The sequence below is a fragment of the Stylophora pistillata genome, chromosome 6 (genome assembly GCF_964205215.1).
Source record: "Stylophora pistillata chromosome 6, jaStyPist1.2, whole genome shotgun sequence".
NCBI lineage: Eukaryota > Metazoa > Cnidaria > Anthozoa > Scleractinia > Pocilloporidae > Stylophora > Stylophora pistillata.
Window position 1 is genome coordinate 28,637,601 of NC_142524.1, and position 24,379 is coordinate 28,661,979.

Genomic DNA, 24,379 nt, shown 5'->3' on the forward strand with positions numbered 1-24,379 from the left:
TTTTTCAAAAAAGTTGGTACCCAGTTTTCTGCTCCTTTAGTTTCAAAATGGCGAAAGGCAGAAAAGGACATCAGAGAAAACAACGCCGGGTAAAGAACGAATTTAAAGAGAAATCGAAAGGCAAAAAGCGAAATCTTAAAGAGTGTGCAGGATCACATTCGAACGATACAGAGTAGGTGTTATTGCAATTTGTGTTTGAGTGCTGAAAAGGTTTGTTTATGATGCCCACGTGCAACTGTAATTTGTATTTCCCAGTGATTCTGTTGCTTTTGTATGTTCTTTAGCCGTGAAGATGGGATTCTAGTTAAGAAACCGAAGAAGGATTTCAGTCTTACGAAGGTAACATAGTGTTTCTTTATGGCGTGGCGGCCCTTAGTCGAAAGTTGTAAGTATAGCATGTCTCGATCATATGCTATGCACTCTGATTTGGATCGACGATAGTGGTTTTTGGGTAATGTTTCATCGCATAGATATCTACATTAGGACATTAAAATCCGAGAGATCCTTGCACTAGAAGGTTCTTCAGCGATGCTGTAAAGTCCCACCCTTTAGAATGGCTCCCTATCCTTTGTTCTTGAGTAAATTATAATTATATTTGTTCTTGAATTTTGTCTTAACTCTCCTATTTCTTTAAAATTAAAACTACTCCTGCCAGCAGTGCTGATGAAGTGGAGTTTATATCAATTTACTCTTCCTGTATGAAATATTCTACAGCTGCCAGCTCTATATAAACCTCTGAATTCTAATTTCTCACAAGTGTCACTTGTTTCAAATGGACACTTTTTTGAGTCAGAGGATGTCCAATTCCCGAGGTTCAGCAGTACATTTGCACTCTTAAGCCACATAAAAAGGATAGTGTCCACCCCTTTGTGGAGTTCTTGAAGTTTGTATCCTTGACTGATGCTATAAGAACCTATGTAGCCATTATTGAAAATGCCCAGTTCTACAGTAGGTAACCCCCTGGTTCAATCCAAGAGTTCTTCAAGGATTTTGTTGTAGCCTGCAATAAAAAAGCAGCAGCCAGGACTAAGTAAAAGAGTGCCCTTAGAGCATGAACATTTTTTTTTTTCTTCTGCCATCAGTTCCTTTTTGCTTTTACCTTTTGTCTTCTCTATAGTTTAATCAATCTTTTTGGTTATATTTAAAAATAAAGCAAAGGGTGGAATTTATTTTAGGACAAGACAAGTGTTTCACTATTTTGTCGTATTAAAGTAGCTAGTGCTTTGCAAACAAATAACTGGTGTAAAGATGTTCGTGCACATGTAAATGAAGTGTTAGGCATGTTTGAAGGTTCTTGGATTAAAAAGACAGTTTGAGTGTTATTGAACAGTTGTCTTCCTCATTTCATTTAATTCATTTCTCAATTCTCCATCTGGATAACAATACACGGGAAACAAAATGGGGAAGATTTTAATCCAAGAACCCTGAACATGCCAAACACTTCGTTTTTATATGCACAAATATTACAGCTGTTGAAAATTCTAACGGTAGTGTTTCTGGAGAACATTGCAAGCCATTCACTATCAACACTTTGTTGTTTGCTATTTGCAGAACAATGAATCAGATAGTTCAGATGGTGAACAGGGTGTTGGCAATCCCTTTCTGGAGCTGGTCAAATCATTAGGTGCAGGTCCTGGATCATATGGCAATGAGTTGAAAGGGAATTGGAGGGATGATGAGAGTGACAAAAATGAAGAGGAAGAAATTGAAGAGGAAATGGGACAGAGTGAAAATGAGGATGAAGTAGATGAGACTAAAAAACAAGTTAATGGAGATGCAGAAGCTGTTGGAAAACTTCAGGTACCCTCTTCAAGATTTTATTGTCATAAGTAGCAAAGCATAATTGGTATCTACAAGATAATAATAATAATAGTAATAGTCTATTCACATAATCTCCATCAAATAAAAATGGTTCCTCACTTGTAGACATTAAATATACCTTCAACTTAATATAAAATGTTATTGACTATCATGTACACCTCATTTGCATGTTGATAGAATCATAACCTATTAAATTTTTTTAAGTGTTTCTTTACACTGCGGCAAAACATACTATAATCACTGATGTTTCCTGTGGCTGTTAGGAGTTTAGCTGTATACTTAAAATTTCCCAACTCTTGAGAAGGGTGATTATGGGTGCAGAAGATGATGTTAAATTATAGGAATTGACACCACACAATGAAAGATTGCCTGTAAGTGAAGTCCTCACTAGGATGCTTGTCAGGTGCATTTTTTTCAGGGTGAATTGTTGCTTGTAAAACAAGTACATTTGTCTCGATGTTATGACTAACTAAAAATACTTCAGAAAATGTTGAGAATGATGAAGTCAATGAAGCTTACGGCAAAAATGTTGAATTTACAGGAAAATGGTGAAGGCAATAACGACAGTGAGGGTGATGACGATGAGGAGAATGGGGTTGATGACACTGAAAGCACAGCTGATGATTACAGAATGGAAGCTGCTGCAGGCGAAGAAAGTGAAGATGAGGAGGAAAGAGATGAAAGCAATGATGCTGATGAAATGAAAGGAAAGTCTTCAGCAGGTATGTAACTGACTTGCTTTGTTGCCTGGCTAAAATAATTTTTATTTTACCATTGATTGAGGAAATCTCTTTTATAAATTATAGGGAGGCTGTAGTAAGAAAGAAATACGGATGTATGGAGAAACAAACAGCCAACTTCCCCTCTCTCATCACTGGGTTGTTAGCTTGCTTCAGGCTTTCCTCTTTTTTACCAAGCCAAAATGGCAGCTTAATTACTGGATGGGAGCATTTAGCAGTGACTGATAGGGGAAAAATAGTCTTACAGGCCAATGACACAAAGCTTAAAAGGAATTTTTTTTTCTGGTAGAATCATGGTTAGCACCAAGTGGTTAAGGACATTTTTGAGTTGTTAAGCCTAAGCCAAGTCTCACAACTGAAAGCTGATGTTGAATAATGAGGCCTAATCCCTCACACCCTATCATCAGTATGCATATTCTCCATACTTTTCTCTATGGATTTCCTAAGGTGCTAATAGGGAGGTTTTAGTCAACAATCCAGGCTTCTTTAATTGGTGATAATTTCCTTTATTCTTGGCACCCTAATGTGTGATTTAAGGGTGATATTGTAAGGAGAAATTGGATGCTAGTCACTTTTAGAGTTCAAATGGATAAATTCCCTATGATACCTATTTTTTATCATTAAATTTTATAAATAGAAGCATGTAGAGGGTGTCTGGTAAGATTTGTGAGTGATTCTGATGTGTCTTTGCTATTTAATGAGGCTATAAAGTCCGAAGTTGTATCGAACTTAGGCTCCCCATATCTCTTTGGCTGCATTAAAGAGTACTGGAATGCGTGATGTAACGGTAGTAACACCAAGTTTATCAAAGAAGCAAAGTGAGTGTGGAAGCTACTGTTTACAATCTTTTTAGCCAAAAAATGCCACTTCGATGTGTAGTTTGGGGTTTTTCGAATACCCTTGACTCGTTGAAGAATATTTCTCTCCACAAGATTCCTACTGTGACATCATGGCGCCCAGTCCCTCTTTGCTCGGCCAGACATTTTATCTGTGGATTATAGAGCTTGATAAAAAAATGTAGAAAAGGGCAAAAATACCACAAATGTTGTAAAAACATGTTCAAGAGTCATGATTGTATTTTGATGTAGAATAGAAGAAAAATACGTGTCATAGGCACTTTAATGTGTGATTTTAGAGTGATATTGTAAGGAGAAATTGGATGCCAGTCACTCTTAGAAGTTAAATGGTTAACATTTTGAACCAATTGTGCATTCCTCTTTAGGATCTCAAGACCCATTTACAGTGCATTTTGAACAAGATCTTTCTGAAACTACAGAGAAGCTCCTCAGTGATCCCAGAACCTGGAAACAGAAAACAAGAAAAGTGAGTAATGTTTACACTGACACCTCTGTGATGGGCTGTTTTTAATCAGAAAATGGCATTTAAGGAAACATTTGGCATTCAAGTAGATGATTTGATGTTGATATACTAGATGATTCTTTCCCCTAAGAATTACAGGATTAGACAGTCATAAAAGTTCTAGTTGAGCTGCTGATAGACTGATTAACTCTCATGATAAAGTGGCTTGTATTTCCTGGAAGATGCAAGGAGAATTTGGTCTTGCACATAAGTTCTCTTCAGGAGGGCTTTATTTCAGGCACCCTTTCCTTTGCAAGTGTTCCCAAAGCACTACTGGCAATGTTAACCAGCAGACCTTTAAAAGTTACAATCATCCTCAACATTTTGATTTTGTGACAGGGGGTGGGCCAGGGATCTTTGGTCATCTGCTAATCAAGGGCTGTCTGATTTATCACTATGAAGTCGTCAGACCAAACAATTAACCAATTCCAATGTGCAATTCTTTTATTTCCTTTCAGATTCCTTCATTTGGTAATGTTACGGAAGTTATTCCATTAGCTGAAAGCTTACCCACCTTAGATACAAGCACAGAAAATGAAATGTCATTTGTGGATTTGAAGGTAATTTAATATTATTGTGACATCTCTTTTGAAGTATGTTGGTAATATCTTTTGAATTGATAGGTTTGTACATCTATATTCTTGTCATCTGTTTGACAGTTGGATAATTTATTGATATTTTGGGAGATATTACATTTTCAGGAGGCTAAGCTAAGAAGTTGACTAGTAGTACAGGCATTAATTGGTACTGTATTGGTATGTGTAATTAAATGGCGGTGAGTGAAATTAGGAAATAATTTCACGTGCATTTCATCAAAATTCTGATAATTTTCCGAGCCTTTAGGCGAGGGAAATCATCAGAATTTTGACAAATCACAAGTGAAATTATATCCTAATTTCACGAGAAAACCATTTGATTATCTTTTAATATCGTGGGTGACAAATTACGTTCACAACCGTAATTTTTTTAACTGGTTTAATTTATCAAAAACCGAGAACATGAAGAAGAATATAGTTTTCGACGCATACATTATTTTCTTCACAAAAAATACCTTTCGAATTCTTTGTGCTTGTTAATAATTTTCGGCCACTTTTGATTTTGTAACTTCTTCAAGGGTCACCATCTTAAATCTCGACGGCATCTTGGCTCTGATTGAGATACAAGAGGTGTTACCATAGCAATTTTGTAATTTCACATGTGAAATTAAAAATTAACGCTGAAATTTTGCGCCAAAATTAAGGAGTAATTTGTCTCCTATGATATTATAAGTGGAACTATATTGAGTGGTCACCCTCTATTAAGCAGTTGGTTTTCAGAATCCCAAACTTTTTCCCCCGTAGTTGCTGTAGTTTTTGCCTCTTTAAAGTAGTCACCTCTCTTTGTCAGCTGAGGTCACCCACAACTGAGTGCCAGGGGCTTGTTTGTATTGTTGTTCACCTGTATTGAATACAAACAAAACCAAGAAGAATCTTTTAAGTAAAATTTAATTCATGTTTACCTCCTGCAATTAATTTTAGTGGTAGTTTTGAGTGAGTTTTTGTACATGAAGTGTGCCATTATGGCAGGAAATGACATCTTTTACAATTTTTTTTTTATAATACCCCTACATTAGGCATTCAACCTGTATTAATTGGTCACACTACCATTTCCTGTGGGTGACCACTTAAAACAGTTTTGCTGGTAGTTTTAATCATTAACTTAAATTATAGCTGCCTTAGTGATAAACCTAATTTACTTCTCCAGATAAAGTCCAGACTTGCTCTTTCATGGCAGGCAATCAATAAGATACCTAACTCTGAAGGTACACCATTTGTAATAAATTATTTTAAACACATTTCATCTTTCAGAAGTATTTTACATGTAACCTTCAAGCTCATAATAGCCAATTGGTGATGATAATTTTGCGAGTCACAATGACCTCTAGGAGACCTCTTTGTTTCCATCCTGTTGATTGGGGCTTTACTAGAGGGGTGGGGCTGTGAGAGAATGGGGTTGACTTTAACAAATATACCTTTAATTGTAGATTTCTTTATAATTTTTGGGTAGTGAGGCAGAAAGGGTGGGGGAGGGAACTGTATGAATTGAACTTTCCTACATTTTTTTTTCTGTCATAAAAAGTACTGTAAGTAATTTTCTTTCAGAGAAGAAAGCTTTAAAAAAGCCTAGAATTTTTTTTAAGTTAAATTTGTGTAATAATTATCACTGTCCTTCTTAAGATTATTCAGCATTTAATGCAAAGAGGTTTATCTTAGTTTATGTGATATAAACTAAGATAAAAACTAAACTATGTGATAAAAACTAAGATAAGATAATTTATTGTTATGCGGATAACAATAAATTTTGCAGCGGATGCTTGGAATGCCTTACCCCTTTCCCTAAGAGATGTGCCCACCTTAAGCCAATTTAAGCGTGGTATCAAGAAAGCACTATTTTAATTAGTTTCGTTTTTCGCATGTTAATTTTCAAATTAATGTAGCTTTATCTTCATATTTTTCGATATGTATTTTATTCTTTTTATTTTTAAGTAATTATATTTTATGTAGTTACCTTTCGAGGACCCCTCTGTAAACCACTTTTTTGTGATGTTGGCATCCTCAATAAAGATGAACTATTGTTATTATGAAAACTTTTGAAATCACTTGATTTTAAATTTAGAGTTCTTTTTTCAGGGTTGTTTTCTCCACTTCAGCAAGATCTTTTTTATCATATCAATGCATATAAGGTTAGTGAAAGGCTTGTCAAAAAATAGAGGGCTTGGTGCAAAGTTTTTGGATTTGACATATACAGTAATTTGAACACATTTCTCTGTCCTTTTTCAGTTGAATTGTACTTTGTTTTTCAAGAAATGACCAAAACAAAATGACTCCTATATTCTGTCAGAATGGGGAAGTGATAAATAGATGGTGGTTTAGCCAATAAAAAAAATTAAATTGAAATTTCATTGTTTTGTATCTGTTGTTTCAGTGGTTAGATTTGAAAATGTTGGCATATATTGTTTCAGTTCTGCTCCCAGCGTGCTTTTTAATTTTTAATTGGCCTTTCCTTCTGATCAGTAGATGCACTGTAAATAACAAATGAGAATATAGATAAAGGTTTGCAGTGGAACAAGATACAGCTGCTAGAAATTTGACCACTGAATACCAAAAATTATGATTATGACATTTATTGAAATGTTTGCATAAATTACCAAGGACCTGCAGAATATCAGTATTAGAGCTCCCTTTTTCACTTTTAAATTTTTTTGTAAGAGAATAAGAATGTGGAAAAATGGAGCTTACATGAGAGAGAATTCTTGAGCCTTTTTAGATTTTGATATGTTCTTCTTTCTTACAGGATGTTTACTTCTCAAGCCGCACCTTTCAGAATGGTGATGAAATAAGAAGGCTATATTGTCTACATGCTGTTAATCACATCTTGAAGTAAGAATGGAAATATTTTATATACCTACTTTTTAGTTTGGAAACGTTACAGAAGAAGATTCTTCAAATCTAATGGTACCATGTAAAATAAAGGAGTATAAGGACATCATAAACTTAATTCTGACTCAGTGGCAAACAGTTTCCTAGTTTGTTTTTACAATTTTTTGAGGGAAAGATGGAGACTTGAGAGATTGCAAAACTAACTTTTCCTGGAGGGATCACTCATTAGATATTGAAGGAAATATGAGACCCAAAAGAGAGTAAAAGAAACAGTTTGCAGCAAACCCCTTAAAATTATTTTTATTATGATAATATGTCTGTTGTGTAACTTCTTCAAAGCCTATCCTTGTACTCTCAAAAAGACACATTTGTTGCCCTGCATGTTGTTCAAGAGCTTGTTCAGGTTCTGAAAGGACTGTCATGTTTGACATAGCCAGTGTCATGAGTTAGCTGCTATGTTAACCTAATTTGTACCCCTCAGGAGGTACCTTTATTCCTTTTTTTTTTTTCTTTTTTTTTATACTGAAGTTATACAAATCAAGTGAGTGCGTTATGCTAAACAAACAAACTTGCAGATGTGCAAGATTGTAGGAAACTCAAATTAATTATTAAATTAATCCCATGAATTATGTAATCATAAACACCAGTGTTTGGTATCATTGTTCATGATCAAAAAGACTTTGTATTTTACCTTTTGGGAAAGAAAGGTCATGTTTTATCGACGAAGTCTACTCACAGGTACACGTTAATGTTATCGCCTAGAAACACTCTAAAACTTAGGACCAGATAGCGCCTCTCCTCTAGAACGAGAGGACCTGGGGTCGATCCCAGCGGTTACAAGTTTTGTTTTTTTGTTTGTTTGTTTGTTTGTTTGTTTTCTTCTTCTTTTATTTCCGCTCTTTATTTACCCTCTCCTTCAAAAATAATGGTTTTTCTTTTCATTTCGCCCGGAACGTCGCCACTTATTGCACAGGATTTCTCACTATTACACTGCGCATCCTGTACGGCACATAAAACACGTAATCAGGTGATTAGGAGCGCGCGGTATTGTTTGATATGATAAATTAATTTACGACGAAATTAATTTATCAGCATCCCTTCCTTAGAGTTTTCATGAAGGCTTAAAGAGATGTATTAAAGGAGCCCTTTTATTGCCTAAAGCCTCGCTCACTTAAAAGCGAACTGAGTCCTGAAATCTAGGATCACTTGCTAACGTTTGTTTCGATTTCCTTTCGGGAATCCAGCAGAAATAGCGGTAAATTAATCAAAGAAATGGACCTAATTACCCTGGAAATGAGTTTTGAAGTACTTCCCAACAATATTATCTCGTTTACAAGTGCACGATTTACGTAAATCCCAGGCGTTCTGATCGGGATGGGAAAACTAGCGAAATGACGTCCTGAACTTGTTGGGGAACTGCAACGATAACACCGGAAATCGAAATGGAGTCGTGTCCAGACTATTCTCCGCGTTCTCCCTAGCCTGCGCACAGGCTCCCCGTTCAATCAGACGCGCCGTTGTGCACCTCCAAGCCGGGAGCCTGTTCGCAGGCTACTCTCTCCCGTTCTGAAATGACGTTTCGTCCTTATGCTAAATCTCATTAATGGACCAGGTAAAGAGGTACGATGGACTTTAGCTCTCACGTTGACCCATATTTTTATTGCATAATTTTGATGTATAAATTATAGCAGGTGTTTAGTCCGCCTAATAAGGAATGGGAAACTTGCTATTGGGTAGAAAGAATGAAATATAGACATATTACAATAGGTTGGCTTGGGATTTTACTGTACTCGTGACTGTTGGAAAAACACTGGCTTGTAGTCACGCAAGGCAGACTATGAATACCACAGTAGATTGTAATTACATTAGATTTACTTGAACGTTTGAACGTTTACATTGCGAGAATATGATAGAATCGTCTGAACTGTTTCGTTGGAATTGTTAGAATTGTTAAAAGGAATTGTTAGAACGTCGGCGGTGTACGTTGAGAATAAATCTTGGAAAAGAAGATAGATTACAGTCCTTCGATTGATATCGAGTTAGCCAGCGACAGCGGACTCTGTCTAGATTCGGCGACACCCTACTTCTTAAACGAAAGAGGAAGAATTTGATTCACTCCTGAGACCATAGTCAAGATGTTGTGTATGGTCATTACCGTGTTAGTTTTGCTGCAAAACGTCAAGGAAGTTTACTCGTCGATAGATGGTACACGCTGCGAATGGTTTTTCTACGAGTACAGGTAAAACTTCCCCGACCGCTCGCAAGATGGAGATCCGGCTTAACATAAGCTACCTTGTCCATCAAAAGTGCGTGGCTAACAACATTCATAATACGACCACAACGGGTTATGTCTTCGTTTTACCAGTAAGTAAAGAACACTATTTTAATGATGGATTCAGCTTAGTCCGGTTTATCACCCTGGCAGCTTTAGAACATACATTTCACACAGAGGAAATCAACGAAACAATCATACGAAATGTCTCCTGTCTTCTACAACCCGCGTTAAACCAAACTGTAATGGCTGTTTCAAATGGACTTGACGTTCTACGCTCGCTTCGTTTCCACATTTCTTTTGACAATCAAGGCTGGAATATGCCTTTCATTGGTTACGTTTATTTGGGAACAAACTACCATCTTTCTGCCGGTTTTTCGAATGGCAATGTGTCCGAAGACCACGAACTTACGCTCACATCATTGTATTACGTCTTAATCTTCCTAATTGGGATAGCGTATATCTTATGGAGTCCTAAAGTGTTAACTTTGTTTTGTCCCACTCTGAAAAAATTAAGACGTGAAAATCATTTGGGCAAGCAGCCGGAGGAAAGTGACTATCATGCTAAAGGCGAGAGCCCAAGTTACCAGAATACAAAAAAGCAACCACGAGAACACGACGATATAGGAATTTGTGTTGAGGAAATTTGTGTTGAGAAAATTTGTGCCGGTAGCTGGCTTATGTCTACAGAAGATAACTCCCCTGGACCCTCTGCTGTGGAACAAGGCTCCAAGGACAAGGCAGCTGCTTCTTCTCAACAATTAACTAACTTTGCAGCTGAAAGCGAGATGGATGGCTTTTGTCTTGATGTGATTGATGTTGGTGAACCAGCTAGCCCTATAGGTATAAGAAGCTTAATTGCAAATTGTATCTTCTTGCACAAGGCCAAACCCACTGGAAAAAAATGGAAAAGAATATGTTATCATATTGTTGAGATTTTTATTTTGATCATGTCTCACGTAGGTGTTTTGCTATGTACAGATGTTTTTGTCCTTGGGGTACCAAGACTGTTCTCTCAAGCTTTCACCAATCTGCCCCCACCATACCTGATCAAGTCAGTGTTTTCCTTTGCCTTCAAAAAACTTCCAGGCCTATGTGCTTGTGCATTTTGTTTTGGCGTGCGAATGTTATGTGTGATCTTTAAGCCCTCTTCCTCAACCAGGGTTCCCAGTTTCATTCATAGGAAACACATAACATGCTTTCTTAAAACTTGTGAAGTTATTGAAGCCTTGTCCCCCAGCAACTACTGGCATGCTTGTGATGAGTGTAATGAAATAGATCCATCAGATTCTTCCAAGGATAGTAGTATTCCAGATAACATCCAACAGAATTTTCAATCATTTGGTTTTGAAACTTTGAAGAGAAACTGGAAAGATGCATCTGAAATTCTAATAGTAAATTTATCCTCTGGGAATTGGGAAGGTGAACCTGAAATTCTTGAAGGAAGTTCTCTCTCTAGAAACTGGAGAGATGTATGTAGAAATCTAGTTTCCTTTGTGGGAAAGGTTCTATTGTCTTTACTTAAATTAGCTCTATTCATAATTCTGACTGTTGTAGACTTCATTGTTTCTCTACCAATTGTTTCTTTTTGTTTCGGAGGTTGTTGGTATACCTTTGACTTGTTAAGATTTTGGGGTTCAAGAATAGAATGGTTTAAGAATAAGCTTGTAAAAGCAGTATTTTTCTTTTTTGAGTTTGTATTTCTTTGTCTTTCTATTGTTTGGGTGATATATTTTTCATACTGCTGCTCCTTATCACTGCAGATTGCTTCCAACATTTTGTTAATTACTGGTATGAAGTTTCCCATTGAAACTTTGTCATCTGTGGCCATAAATGTACTTATTTGCCATTACATTTGGACATTGTACAGCTCATTTACCAACACTTATTTCCACCTTTTACGTGTGTTGTTTGATGTCTGTAAAAAGCATCATCGAGATGAAATGAAAGATTACACTAAAGGATACAAACAGTATATCCCCAAGGACCTCTTTGATATTGCATGTGACAAATTAGAGCCTGTGAGAAAACATTTGAAAAAGTTAGGGAAATTCTTATCTCTGTACATGATTGTTCTTTATTGTTTACTTTCAACTGTTTTTGGGACTAAGTTTGCATTGAAGGTTGTTCTCCCAACAACTGTAACACTCTTTAATTGTTTTTCATCCCATATTATGGGATTTTCTAGTGAAAAGAGGTGAAGAAAAGGAGTTAAAAAATTCTAGTAAAGAAAGTGAAGTAGAGATTCTGGTAAAAGCCTATTTTGAGGGGAAAATTGATTAGGCTTGCCTATAAGCCTAAACAATGTAAATTAGGCGAGGGAGTCAATTAAGTCATTTTAACCAGTCTCCTAAAAATCTTAGGCAACTTTTTGGTAGACTAAAGGCTGATAGTTTCGAAAGAAACTGTTTGGGGCTGCGTCGGTGGGAGTAACGAAATAATTTGGATATATCAACAAAGTTGAAATGGTAAATTGGCCACCGTAATGATTACAAAAGCTGACGTTTCGAGCGTTAGCCCTTCGTCGGAGCGAATGACGAAGGGCTAACGCTCGAAACGTCAGCTTTTGTAATCATTACGGTGGCCAATTTACCATTTCAACTTTGTTGATATATCCAAATTTTTTGGTAGACTGTTTGACATGCAATTAACCCTTTCATCTGTAAGATCTGAAAGACAATTTTGGTATGTTATAAACTTTTATTTCTTAATATAATATATAGATTTCAGTGGCGGATCCAGGGTTAGGGTCCGGGGGATCCGGACCTCCTATCAGACCTGACACTTACAAATTTGAGACTGAAATTCTTACATCGACAGGATCGTATATCACTTTTTAACTGGCTGATTTTTTAATGAATCCAAGTAAATAGTAAGCGGCCAAGGAATATAATGTGCAACCACGACTGGTGGGAGGGGAGTGTGGGGGAGAAGTAATTTGCCTCGGTCCAACAGTCCTTTCTGAACCAAAGTTTGGACCCCCCAATCAAAAATTCCTGGATCCGCCCCTGGATTTAGCAAAGCCTAAAAGTGGAGCTCACATTTTTTTTTTCCTGCACATTTCAAGGGCACCATGCCTTGCCCCAGCCAGGACTAGAACCTGGGTCCTTCGACTCAGAGCTTAGTGCACTGACCACTGGGCTATTGGACAAAGCCGTGGTGTTGGTGTGCCCACAGTACAGTTGACCATGCATGCTAAAAGTAGCACCTTGTACAGACATGCGTACAGTCATAAGTCCAAATTTTTTCAGCTTGATGGGTTACTACTACCATTGTGTATAATTATGGGGCTATGCTCTGCAAGCTCCACCATTAATGAATATGTGTGATATTCTCTTGGTCCCAGTTGTTCAAAGGCTGATCAGCACTATTTTTCTGTTCAAAGCCCTTTCTAAAAAAGTCTCTATTGTTTTTAGAATATTCAATCTTCAGATTGTTGACAAAAAGCCTTAACCCAGCTTTGAACAACCTGGCCCTGCTGGACAACAATTTTCTTTTTATTCAAGTGCCTAATGTGGTTAAGAGAATGCATCAACAGGTCACTTTAGGTAGTGAAACAGTTTAAGGAACTTTTCCAAATACTTTTGATGTCTTCAGCTTTTTTTTTAAGCAGCTTTTTTAAGAGCTAAGGGAATCAAAAGCCATCCTTGGCTTTACAAGGGCATACAAGATAATCAAGGTTTAGTTATTTCTTTATTATTTAAATTTATTATTTCTATTTATTAATTTTATGATGTTGAGGAAGCCTCAGCCCTTTTACTCCAAAGATCTGGTTGTTAATTCTCCACTATAGCTGCTACAAATTTCTTGGTAAACGAGTTTTGAGAATTTGGTGTTGTATAAAGATAGCAAATTCCTTACAAGTTTGAGTAATCTCTATGATTACAAATTTGCTGGAAAATGCATGGATATTATGGAAAGAAGTTATATGTCAATGACTTCCAGGAGTGAAAGGGTTGCACAGTAAGTCAGAATGCAATAACTGTGATCATGGTGGCACCATCTGCACTAAGCAATTAATCTAGAGCTTAGTCTGGAACAAGAATTTGACGTTGTCTTACTTAATATGTTAGTGGTAAGCATACTGTCTCTTTAATGTTTAACTTGAGAAAGCTGTTTGTTAACTAAGACTAGTTTGTAAATATGTTAGAGAAAAAATTTGGATATATCAACAAAGTTGAAATGGTAAATTGGCCACCGTAATCATTACAGTGGCCAATTTACCATTTCAACTTTGTTGATATATCCAAATTATTTCGTTACTCCCACCGACGCAGCCCCAAACAGTTTCTTTCGAAACTATCAGCCTTTATTCATATGTTAGTGAAAAAGCTGCAAAGTTTTAATAATTTTGAAGAACTGTAGTAGTTAATTGAAGGCTAGCACTGTTTGTAATAGTTTTACTAAGTTTCACCCACCTAAAATAGTGCTTGAGCTAATTGTGGGTGCATGAAAACCTGTAAATATGAATCCATGTAATAAAATGTATCTATGTATGTATGTAGCACTATTTTTTCGTTGTTTGTTCTTGGCGCAGCAACTTTTCTTGCTGTTTTTTTTTCTTGTACAGTTTTGTTGGACTCCAGTTTTGGGAGCATTATTGGTGATGCCAAGCTCTAAAACTCTGAAGTCAACCTTTATCCTACCCCATTGAACTCAAAATTCATTCAGATGAACATGAATGACTCTAAATCTTCAAACAAATCAGCACATAATTTCTTGTGAGGAATTCCCACTTACTTTTTCAATGAGGAGTTTCAGTGTCTCTCAAAGCAAATGAAAAGCAGAGATAAACATGAAGATTTTAGAAGGTTATCAGTCAATATATTTTGCTGTTACATTCTTATTATAGATCCTGCAGTGTTTCCAGTTCAGACTTGACGAGAAACAGTTACCTTGTTGTGTGACCTCAAAGTAACCAATGAGAGTTTGTACTGTTGGGGATAAATACCAAGCTATCTTACATCAAGTGTTTTATTTAACAGTACTTGACTCCTTCCTATCACTTGTTTTTTTTTTTCTAAGAAACATTGTAACAGTAGGAAGGTGCCATAAAAAGTTTATGATAACAGTTTATGTTACACTGAGAAAGCCACGAGAAACAGATTGTAAACAATTTTGGAATTTTTTTGTTTTTTCCTCTATTAGGTTTAAGAAATTTAAACCTCAATCTGACAAATTGCTAATGCTTGAAATGTCAGCATTAGAAACCCTTTAGGGTGGCTAATTTACGATGTTAATGCAGTTTCTAAAACTATGTGACCTTGTTTTACCCTTCACTGACACAGCACCACAGTTTCTTTACAAACTTAAACCAGAGTTTCTACAAGTCCTGGAAAACCTGGAAAGTCCTGGAATTTTATTTTGATGTTTTCTAGAAGTGGAAAGTCCTGGAAAAAGACTACAGGTCCTGGAAAGTCCCAGGAATCTGCCTGATTCAAGCAATAAAGTTTTCAGAATTTACATCCTAAGAAATGTGTGTAGACTGTAAAAGAATTGACTTTAGAATCTGGAGAAGGAAAGGGTTTGAGGGAAAAATTTGGAGCCCTGGAAAAATCAATCTAAGTTGTAGGAAAGTCCTTGAAATTTGTTTCTGAAAAATGGTACAAACCCTGTTACCCTCTTTAAACCTCTTGAGAGATTCCTGTAAACAACACTGCAGAGAGCCTGATTCTCATATGCTACAGACATACCTGGGACATAGTCCCTAGTGCTAATTGATAACGTTCGCAATCTGTTCTACTCAGTCCCAAGCACAACTGTGATGGGTCAGCGTGAAATGCAAATCAGACTGGTGCAAAATTTCTGTTGGACATAGTTGGTAGAAAAACGGAGTTGTTATGTCACAGGTTTCTTTGCCGCCACTGCAGATGATGTTCACATAAAATATTTTCGTTGATGAGAGAACTGCTGGCTTGCCTGTGAAGTTGAACTCACCTTAGCTTTGTAGGGAAGTGGGAGTCAACACCTAGTACAGATTGTGATTTAACAATAAATGTTCAAAAATGCCTCAACATTGTACTAGGCTGTGCCTGTGGCTACATCCTGGGCATGTCTGTGATATATGAGAATCACAGTAAACCTAACCATCTGAAATTTTCTTCCATTGTGCCACAAATTCTTATTTGGATCCCGGCATTTTGGATCTTACTCAGCCAGCATCCTAGCCAAAGAAAAAGTCTCCCATCTTCTCTCCATCTCTTGGGAAGTTTTTGGAATCCTAAGGAGCAACACAAGACGCATTTTTTACTAGAATAATTGTTGTTGTTTTTTTTTCATTTGCATAACCAGGGCCAGTTTGAAGGCCAATTAGCGTTAACCCAGGGTTAAATTTTAGTCCGGGTTTCTATATTTCTCTGTTCAAAAGTCATTTTAGGATAACTTTTCTAATTCTTTTCAGAGCATTAAATCATCAAATTGTAGGCAAATGGAATTAAAATTAATTTTATTTTGAAGCTTTCAGATCTGAAGTCAAATTTCACACTAACCCTGGGTTATCTTAACCCACCTTTGAACAACCTGGCCCAGAGCTGAAGCAGTTTATGAACCACAAGTTGGGGTTCATAAACTTTAGCATCTAATTTCTCCTTACAATATCACTCTTGCATCAAGCATTAAGGTCAAAAAAGTAGCAGCCATTGGTGAATTTTGAACACGTGTGGAAAATGTTTTTGTTGCTCAGGTTACTCATTGAAATCTCCAATGCTGCAGGTTAAATGGCTGAGATAAAAATCATATTCCCTCAGAGGAACACTTCTCCTAAAAGCAGTACATGTCAAGTAAATTACAGTGAAGTATTTTTTATATTGCCCAATAGGACACGGTCAAGAGTGACGAAGAATACTGCAAAAATTGTTCAGTCCTGGAAAGACGGGAATGAAATTGGGTAAGAAATTAGTCATTCTACCAAGTCATTTCAGCAAAGGTACCTGTCTTCTTTCTTGCATATCATAAATTTATTTCCTGTTGCAACATGACTACCAGGGAATAAATGAGAGATAGATTTTTATCATAGGGGAAGGAAAGCATTGAGGCAGGCCAGTGGCATCCCTTGGTTAATGAATTTTTGTTGAGAACTTACTCCCTTGCATGCTGGTAACCCAGGATGCCAGGCTTAACTCCAACATCCCATTTAACCACCAAAGTGTTGTCTAATGTTCAAGTGCCGTAGCAGATAATCAGTCTTGATTAGGAAAATGTGCAGACCTCAATCTTTTTTTTTCTTGCAATTGTCCAGTATCTTTTCCTATTTTATAGTTAGTATAACTTAACTTGTTTAATTCTGACTGCCTGTAAGAAAAAAAAACACTCAGATTGGTGTCAGTTCTGACAATAGTTCCCTCTAGAGTTAGGTGACTTGTTGCATTACCTGTTTTAGTCACTATATTCTCTGTTGCTAATAATTCAGACATTCTCGCTCATTGCAACTTCCTTTTACAGTGAACTCCGTGATCAAGGACTTACAAGACCCAAGATTTTGATCCTGGTTCCTTTCCGTGATGCGGCATTAAAGGTGGTGGAGGTAATCCTGCATCTTATCTGTCCAGAGGAAGGGGTGAGTAAAATGCTAGAAGTTATATTGTGCTACTAATTAATGGTTCAGTTGATAATCCATAGAAAAAAAAATAGAGACCTAAGCCTGAACAAACCAACTCATTGTATTTATGCACAGGACAATGTCTGATTGCTATTGAACAATCAAATTATGAGCTTGAGATTTCTATTGCATGATAGGTTATGAGTGCATGGCTGGAATCAATCATCAAGCAAAGAAATCTCGAGCTCATGAACTAATTCTAATGGTTGTAAAATGAAGCTTCTTTTTCTTCTAAATCTAACAAAAAGAAAGGTTGCATCTTTTTCCTCAATTTTTTTTTTTTAATTGCACACTGTCAGGAAACTCACTCTTCTCACCATCAATCATGTAATAGATGGTGGGTAGAGTAGCCAATCAGATTTCAGCATTTGTGACAGAATTGCATACCTACCAGAGAGAATGTAAAAAGCAATGTTAGAGTTACTGTAAAAAGCAATAGAGTACTTGTGATATTTACATGAAGGTCATTTATAATACACAATAATCATGTACCCTACTGCAAGGCTGATTGAAAGACAGCAATTTGCTTATGTCCTAATTTTGCAGGGTCAAGTTATGAACAAGAAACGATTCTATGAGCAATTTGGTGAAACAGAAGACGCAAGCAGTTCAAAAGAAAACAGGCCTGAAGATTTTAAACAGATGTTTGCTGGGAACATTGATGACTGTTTTAGGATTGGAATCTCAGTCATGAAAAAATGTGTGAAGTTGTACGCCAAATTTTACTCATCAGATATTATTGTGGCTTCGCCTCTTGGACTGAGGACAATCATTGGAAATGCAGGGTATTCCTAAAATCGCAGTTACCTGTTAGATTTTGAAATCACGCACATGAGTTCAGACAAAATTGCAGTCCACTTAGTTCATTTAGTATTCATGGTAAATTTCACAATGTGCTACAACAAAGGTAAAATTGTACATTTATTTATCATGCATATCTCTTTACAGAGAGAAGTCCCACGAATATGATTTCCTTTCATCTATTGAAGTCATCATTGCTGATCAAACAGATGTCTTCCTCATGCAAAATTGGGAACATGTTCAGGTATGCATTTGATAAAATTAACCTCTTGAATAATAAACAAGAGCCTTCATTTGGCGCGAAAATATGCACGAATATTTAACCAAGGACGTTTAATTTATCTGTTCTGAGTTATGAACAGTTTTCCGGAACATATTATGTTCAAAGACATATATACGAGCAGACTCTCGCGCCAATTAGAGGCTAATGTGTTTAATATCCTTCAAATAATTTTCAACGGGCGGGAAAAATGTTTATGAATATCTTACCGTTTATGGCGTGGGATGGTCACCTTTCGGTGTTCTCTGCTACGAGTTTATGAACAAAAAAAACATGTTCCTTCTTCTGTAACAACCACACAACGTTCTCATCTTGGTTAAATTTTGAGTGCAGCGTTTTCCGTATTGGACGTAAGGTTGAAAATTGGGGAAAATCGCTTGAGGTATATCCTTGGATATCCCCAAGTGTCAGTTGGAGGACAATCGGTCACGTGATGCGTTTTGATCAATCGCACATGTGCAAAAATATTTGTTTTACATTAATTACTGCTACCTTGTTTTAAATTAAAACACTTTTGAAAAGCATTACAGGTCTTTGGTTGTATTACCTTGTAAAATGATGGAGGAAACATGGGCACATCAGAAGTTGCACTTTTTATCATTTGCAGCACATCTTCGAGCATCTTCACCAGCAACCAAAAGAGTCACATGATGTCGACTTTTCTCGTGTCAGAATGTGGTGTCTGAATGGATGGTGAGTGCCAGGGCGTAGTGAGAGGGGAAAAATCAAGGATACGTGATGACCCCTTCTCTAGTATGAAAAGTGTTGTTGACTAATTCTGGAATATTTTGAAATTCTGACAAGACGCTGCTGAAACATTGTGTGTTAAAAAATACGGCTTATATCTCTGCAGGTCTAGTGACGTTTTACTCAGTATGACAAATAGTATTGTAAGTCAAACAAAATGTAAAAAGCTCGTTTTTTGATCTTGTGAACTTCAATATTTGCTGGAAATTTTGCATGAGAATTTAACCCTTTTGAGCAACAATTAATTGTCAATGACGGGAAGTCCTTTAGCTCTTGATGTGTTAATTGGAAAATTTCCTTCTAAATCGTAAACCTGTTGAAGATAAATGATTACCATGGTCGACAAGCACTACTTCGGTTTGTCTTCACTCTTGACTCACTCTTGACTTCACTTGTCTTCACTCTTTTCACTCTTGACCAGGCCTTTTCCCTTAAATTGATATGAGACAGTAATTAGGGCAGCTTAGTTGTTTATAACATGGCGCTGATCTTCTTTGCAGGTCAAAGTATTACAGACAGACCCTCATATTCAGCAGTTTTGTGTCACCTGAAATGAACTCACTGTTTAACAGAAAATGTTTTAATATCCTTTGTTTACAATTAAGTACCTTTAAGGATAGACCATTTCCCTTTTTTACCACAATTGGCAGTAATGTTGCAATCTGATTGGCCAATTTGCCGTTGTCGATAAGAGTACAGGCAACATTGCTCGCGTCAACGTGTCACGCAGCTTGTCATGCACTGAAAGAATCGTTTTATATGACATCCACATTGTGGTAAAAACATTTTGACCACTGCGATGACGAATGTCGTTGTCGGTAAGAGTACAGACCACGCTAAACCACTGTCGATTTGTTAATTCCCTTGGGTAAGGATGGAGGTTGGGTGGCTGGTTGAAAGTCACTTGTCATAAAGAAAAAATATTTGTACAGTAGAGGACCAGTAGAAGGTTGTACGTATGTTTTTCTTAACAGTGAAGTCACATTTTGCTGGCAAAGTGAAAGTTTGTTCAACTGATGTGCCAGGCTCTATTTGCCAAGTAGCTGTCCAGGTGCCACAGGTAAAAAAAAAAAAGTGTTTAAGAACGTCAAGATGTTAAAGATTAAGATAAAAACATAAATGCGATTTACTGATGCCACATTCATGAGGCCTTCGTTGGGTTTAGTTATGGGGAAGGAAAATGAAGGGGATAAAAGCTTCGTGCAATGGTCGTAATGTAACAATGAATGTGTAACGGTTTATGCGACAATTATTGAGTTATGCCAATTTTTAATTGTAGGCCTTCCATCGTTTTGATTGCTCAACTTTCTCAGAAGCCGCGGACAAACGATTCCAAATCTTTATCAATAAGGTAAAACACGACTTTATTTTGCGACATATTTGTTCCACTAGAAAGGACGATTCTCCTTTCCGTTATATTTTAAAATATGGCAGCTTCCTTTTCAATGAAAGTACAACGCATCATCTGATTGGTCAATTCAGTTTCCAAGCTGTTGCTTAAGAAGGTTATAGAGCCCACATGTAACCAGTTATGTCATAAAAGCAATAGAACACGGAAGCTTTTAAATCACTCCTCTTCGGCTAGTGATTTATAAGCTTTCCTTGAATTCTCCCAACATCCCTCGTGTCTTTATCACGTTATGGAGCCTAGAGAAATGGTTTCTTCCTCTGATCTTTTTTTTTTTTTTTTTTTTTTTTTTGGAGAAGTCCCCCTCCCTATTTAACTACTCGTCTAGATCCTCAAGTTTCTAGTAAGCCCCACCTATCTCAAGCAAGCCCCTGCCTAAAACTTCGATTTTCAAGGGCCCCCCTCTTTACTAAGCCCCATGTCTAGAATATGAAGTGTCCAATAACCCCCTCTCAATTAAGCCCTCCTGTCTAAACCTTTAAGTTGCCAATAAATCCCCCTCTCTAATAAGCATCCCTCTTCACCTTACCTATCATTCATTTAGACTGGGTAGAGTTGCAGCACTATCTGTAACGGTGCCAGAAAGCCTGTCTTAGCTTCCATTGCAAATATCGTAGCTATTTGTTTAATCAGGGCGACATGTCAGATGGTAAATCGTAACAAGTATTTCGGCCTCCGACGAGTTCCTAATAAGTCAGCCTTCTCTAACAAACCTCATCTTTACCATTTTTCGGCGTAATCGCTCGTAACCGATGATGAGATCCTTGAACAGGCTAGTAGTTAATAAAACTCAAGTACAAACTGTGTCCAAACTCGAATTTAGTTTTTTCCAGGCTTTACTTTCTGCAACTGCCTTAACTGTAGTTCACCTGTGAGAATGAAATCCCTACACACGTCTTTATTAGTGCGACGAGAGGTTCACGATGATATTTACTAAACACAAGGCCACTGTACACAGCCTTCCATGTGAGCTCTCGGATAACTAATTCGACCTCTTTACCATCATTTTTCAGGTTTTACCTGATTTCAAAGGTTCCCTTATGGGTCACACGGCCATCTTTGTTCCATCTTACTTTGACTTTGTGCGGCTGAGAAATTACTTCAAACGTGAAGGCATAGATTGTGCGCAGATTTCAGAGTAAGTGCTGGTTTTACGTTGACTTTTCCATTTGACGAAATTTTTTTTCCATAGTGGGCCTTCCAGTATGTTTTCTCAGAATCATGTTGTCTGATCGTCCGGGTGAGTGGTCCTTAGAAGGACTGTAAACAGCAGCAGCAGCGACTGGCGTTTCTAGAACTGTAGCCAAAGTCATCGTTAGAGTCAGAGTAGAGGCTCGTAGCAATCCACATTGGAGTGGCTACATCGTGAGACAAACAACGATACCGTCTTCATTAAAAGTGTGCTAACCACGATGGCTTACCGTAACCTGTGATACCATATTAAGGGAGTGTCCTAAGTCTGCTTCGTATGAATTCATTGGTTAGTGTAGCTGTCCTGTGATTGGCTGTGAGACGTCGGTTGTGATTGGTCGGTTTCGAACTGTCGGTAAAGTGAGGTCGTTCTATTCGTTGCGCTTGTTGTGTTAATGTCATGAATAGGTCGTCTATATGTTTCCTGTAGTTGTTGACATCTGCTGAGTTTAGTTTTGCAGCTGATTAGTTGAGAAGTCGGCGCGGGTTTTTCTAGAACCAATCACTTAGCGAATGACATAAGAACCAAAGGGATTTCGTATGACTATAGACAATAAATTGAAGAGTGCTTCAGCGGATCTTCAAATTAATCAGGGTCATCTCATTCCTACCAGGTACTCACAACCGAAAGAGATACAGAGAGCCAGGACGTACTTTCAACAAGGAAAGAGACCGTTTCTTTTGTTTACGGAAAGATTCTACTTCTTCTACAGGTATAGTGCTGTATAACCCCGCCCTTACACTGTTCCTATTCTGCAGTTTGTTTGTATTTGTATAGTATTAAATATATTTATCACTAGTTTCACTAGCAACCTTTGTGGCTTCCCTTGGTGTTGATGTAAGGGATCCCATGAAAATGGGTTCCCACTCCACTGATGAGCAATCTCGTGATCAGTGGGTAAAAAAGGAACAAAGCGTATGCAAGTGTGGGGATGAGTGTGTAAAATGAACATAAAAGTTAGGTGTTAAAATTGAGGGAGCGACTTCTGTAACAACAGCACGCTCCTAAACTCAATTTAAAATTGTAAAAAATATATGTTATATATTATTAAAATAAAAAATAAAATCAAAATAAAATAAAATAAAATGAAGTTAAAATATTATATAAGAGTAACTATTAGAAAGAGGGGGCGAAGCATTTAGGGTTTAGGGTTAAATTGCTCTATTAAAATCTTACACTGTTCCTATTCTGCAGTTTTCTTTACGCAGCTCAGAGTGCAGAGGATTAAATGAGACGAGATCTGATTGCTTTCGAACCACAAACTTACGTTAACCATTGTTTCAGCCTTCATTCGTACTATCCATATTATTTTATTCTTCATTCATCTCCTAGCTTCGTTATAGTGTCAACGTTGATCCTAAGAGTGACCAGCATCTAATTTCTCCTAACAATATCGCCCTTGAATCACTCATTGCGGTCACGAGAATAAAGGAAATGATCACAAACTAAAGAAGCTCTTGATTGTTAAACAAAATCTCCATGTCGGTGCCTGAGGAAATGTCTAGAGAACAGTATGGAGAATATGCATACTGATGTTAACATTTTTATCTAGGTATCGCATTCGAGGAATCAAGAACATCATTTTCTACGAACTCCCGCACTACTCTATGTTTTACCCAGAGATTCTCAATTTTATGGATACGAGGAGCAATCAGTCGAAGTCTCAGATGAATCCTGTTACGTGTACCGTGTTATACACAAAGTCTAATGCACTACGTCTGGCCAGAGTGGTGGGCTCGCGACGCTGTGGTCACATGATCTCCTCTGACAGCCATGTTCATATGCTTGTTACTGGGGATGAGGATGAATGAATGAATGCACATGCGTGGTAGAGCGAAAACAAAGGGAAATATCACAAGGAGCCGATGAGAGCTCAAAATGTTCCGTAAAATTGGATATCTCGTGATTACGCCGCCGCAGTTGACGCGTGATTGCGCATCATTGGTGAGGAGGGCTATCCGTGCTGCTAGATTAATTAAACCAAGGCGTAGAAAATGTGTTATGGACAGTACGCGGTTTCTTTACCTGAAGTGACGCAGTGGTCAGGGTACTGGAGTTAACTGACAAAGAAACCCCTCAGGGGGGATGGCCTCATTTCAACTCGAATTTCCCGCGCGGCGATCATAGTAATGCAGACACAGAAAACGAAACCATCATTGGGCAACAAAATATTTTTATTCTAAACTAGTCGAGTGTTAATTTGCTCGTGACAACTATTAGAACTAGGTGTGACACTCCCTTCCAAACAATCAATTATCACCCCCATACACACACACTGTTAAATCAGTGGAGGTACTATGCAATCAATCAATCAATCAATCAATCAATCAGTCAGCGAATCAGTTAATCGTTTGTGCAGTCAGCCAGCTGGCGAACCAATGAATCATTCAGTCAATCAATCGATAACTATATCAATTAATCAATCACTGAGTCGGTCTGTAAGTCTTGCATTCCGTTAGTCCATCAATTTAAGAGTCCATTAGCCGTTAGGCTAGTCAGTCTTTGGGTCGCGCAGTCAGGCAGTCAGTCAGTCAGGCAGGAGATTAGTCATTTTAGTCCGCACCTTATGCCTATTTAACCTTTCCCAGCGCAGATATTTAGTTAAATAACACACCATTGTTCTATTCTTGACTTGAACAGTTGTCACCTTGACAGGCAGCCTCAATAATTAAAGAGTGATGCAGAACAAAGACAAATCGAATCAATTCCAAACTCAATTATCATTACAAATTTATTATACGAA

At 37.4% G+C, this 24,379-nt stretch overlaps 1 protein-coding gene and 1 pseudogene across 1 annotated transcript; both read left to right on the forward strand.

Moving 5' to 3' along the window:
* Nucleotides 1-19: 19 nt before the first annotated feature.
* LOC111329078 (U3 small nucleolar RNA-associated protein 25 homolog) lies at nucleotides 20-24,379 on the forward strand. The gene is made up of 20 exons (XM_022933680.2): nucleotides 20-172; nucleotides 285-339; nucleotides 1,552-1,800; nucleotides 2,363-2,543; nucleotides 3,784-3,884; nucleotides 4,379-4,480; nucleotides 5,664-5,721; nucleotides 6,590-6,642; nucleotides 7,254-7,339; nucleotides 16,429-16,497; nucleotides 17,052-17,166; nucleotides 17,755-17,993; nucleotides 18,157-18,253; nucleotides 18,897-18,982; nucleotides 19,537-19,619; nucleotides 20,020-20,096; nucleotides 20,316-20,387; nucleotides 21,458-21,582; nucleotides 22,250-22,348; nucleotides 23,189-24,379. Exons 1-20 carry the CDS (start codon nucleotides 48-50, stop codon nucleotides 23,445-23,447), a joined length of 2,331 nt encoding a protein of 776 aa, XP_022789415.2. The 5' UTR covers nucleotides 20-47; the 3' UTR covers nucleotides 23,448-24,379.
* LOC148729271 (uncharacterized) lies at nucleotides 8,966-14,111 on the forward strand (annotated as a pseudogene).

Coding starts and splice junctions, on each gene's coding strand:
- LOC111329078 (XM_022933680.2), top strand. CDS start 48: ATGGCGAAAGGCAGAAAAGGACATCAGAGAAAACAACGCCGGGTAAAG. Junction 18,983..19,536: donor ATGTGGTGTCTGAATGGATG/GTGAGTGCCAGG, acceptor TCTTCTTTGCAG/GTCAAAGTATTACAGACAGA. Junction 21,583..22,249: donor GATTGTGCGCAGATTTCAGA/GTAAGTGCTGGT, acceptor CATTCCTACCAG/GTACTCACAACCGAAAGAGA.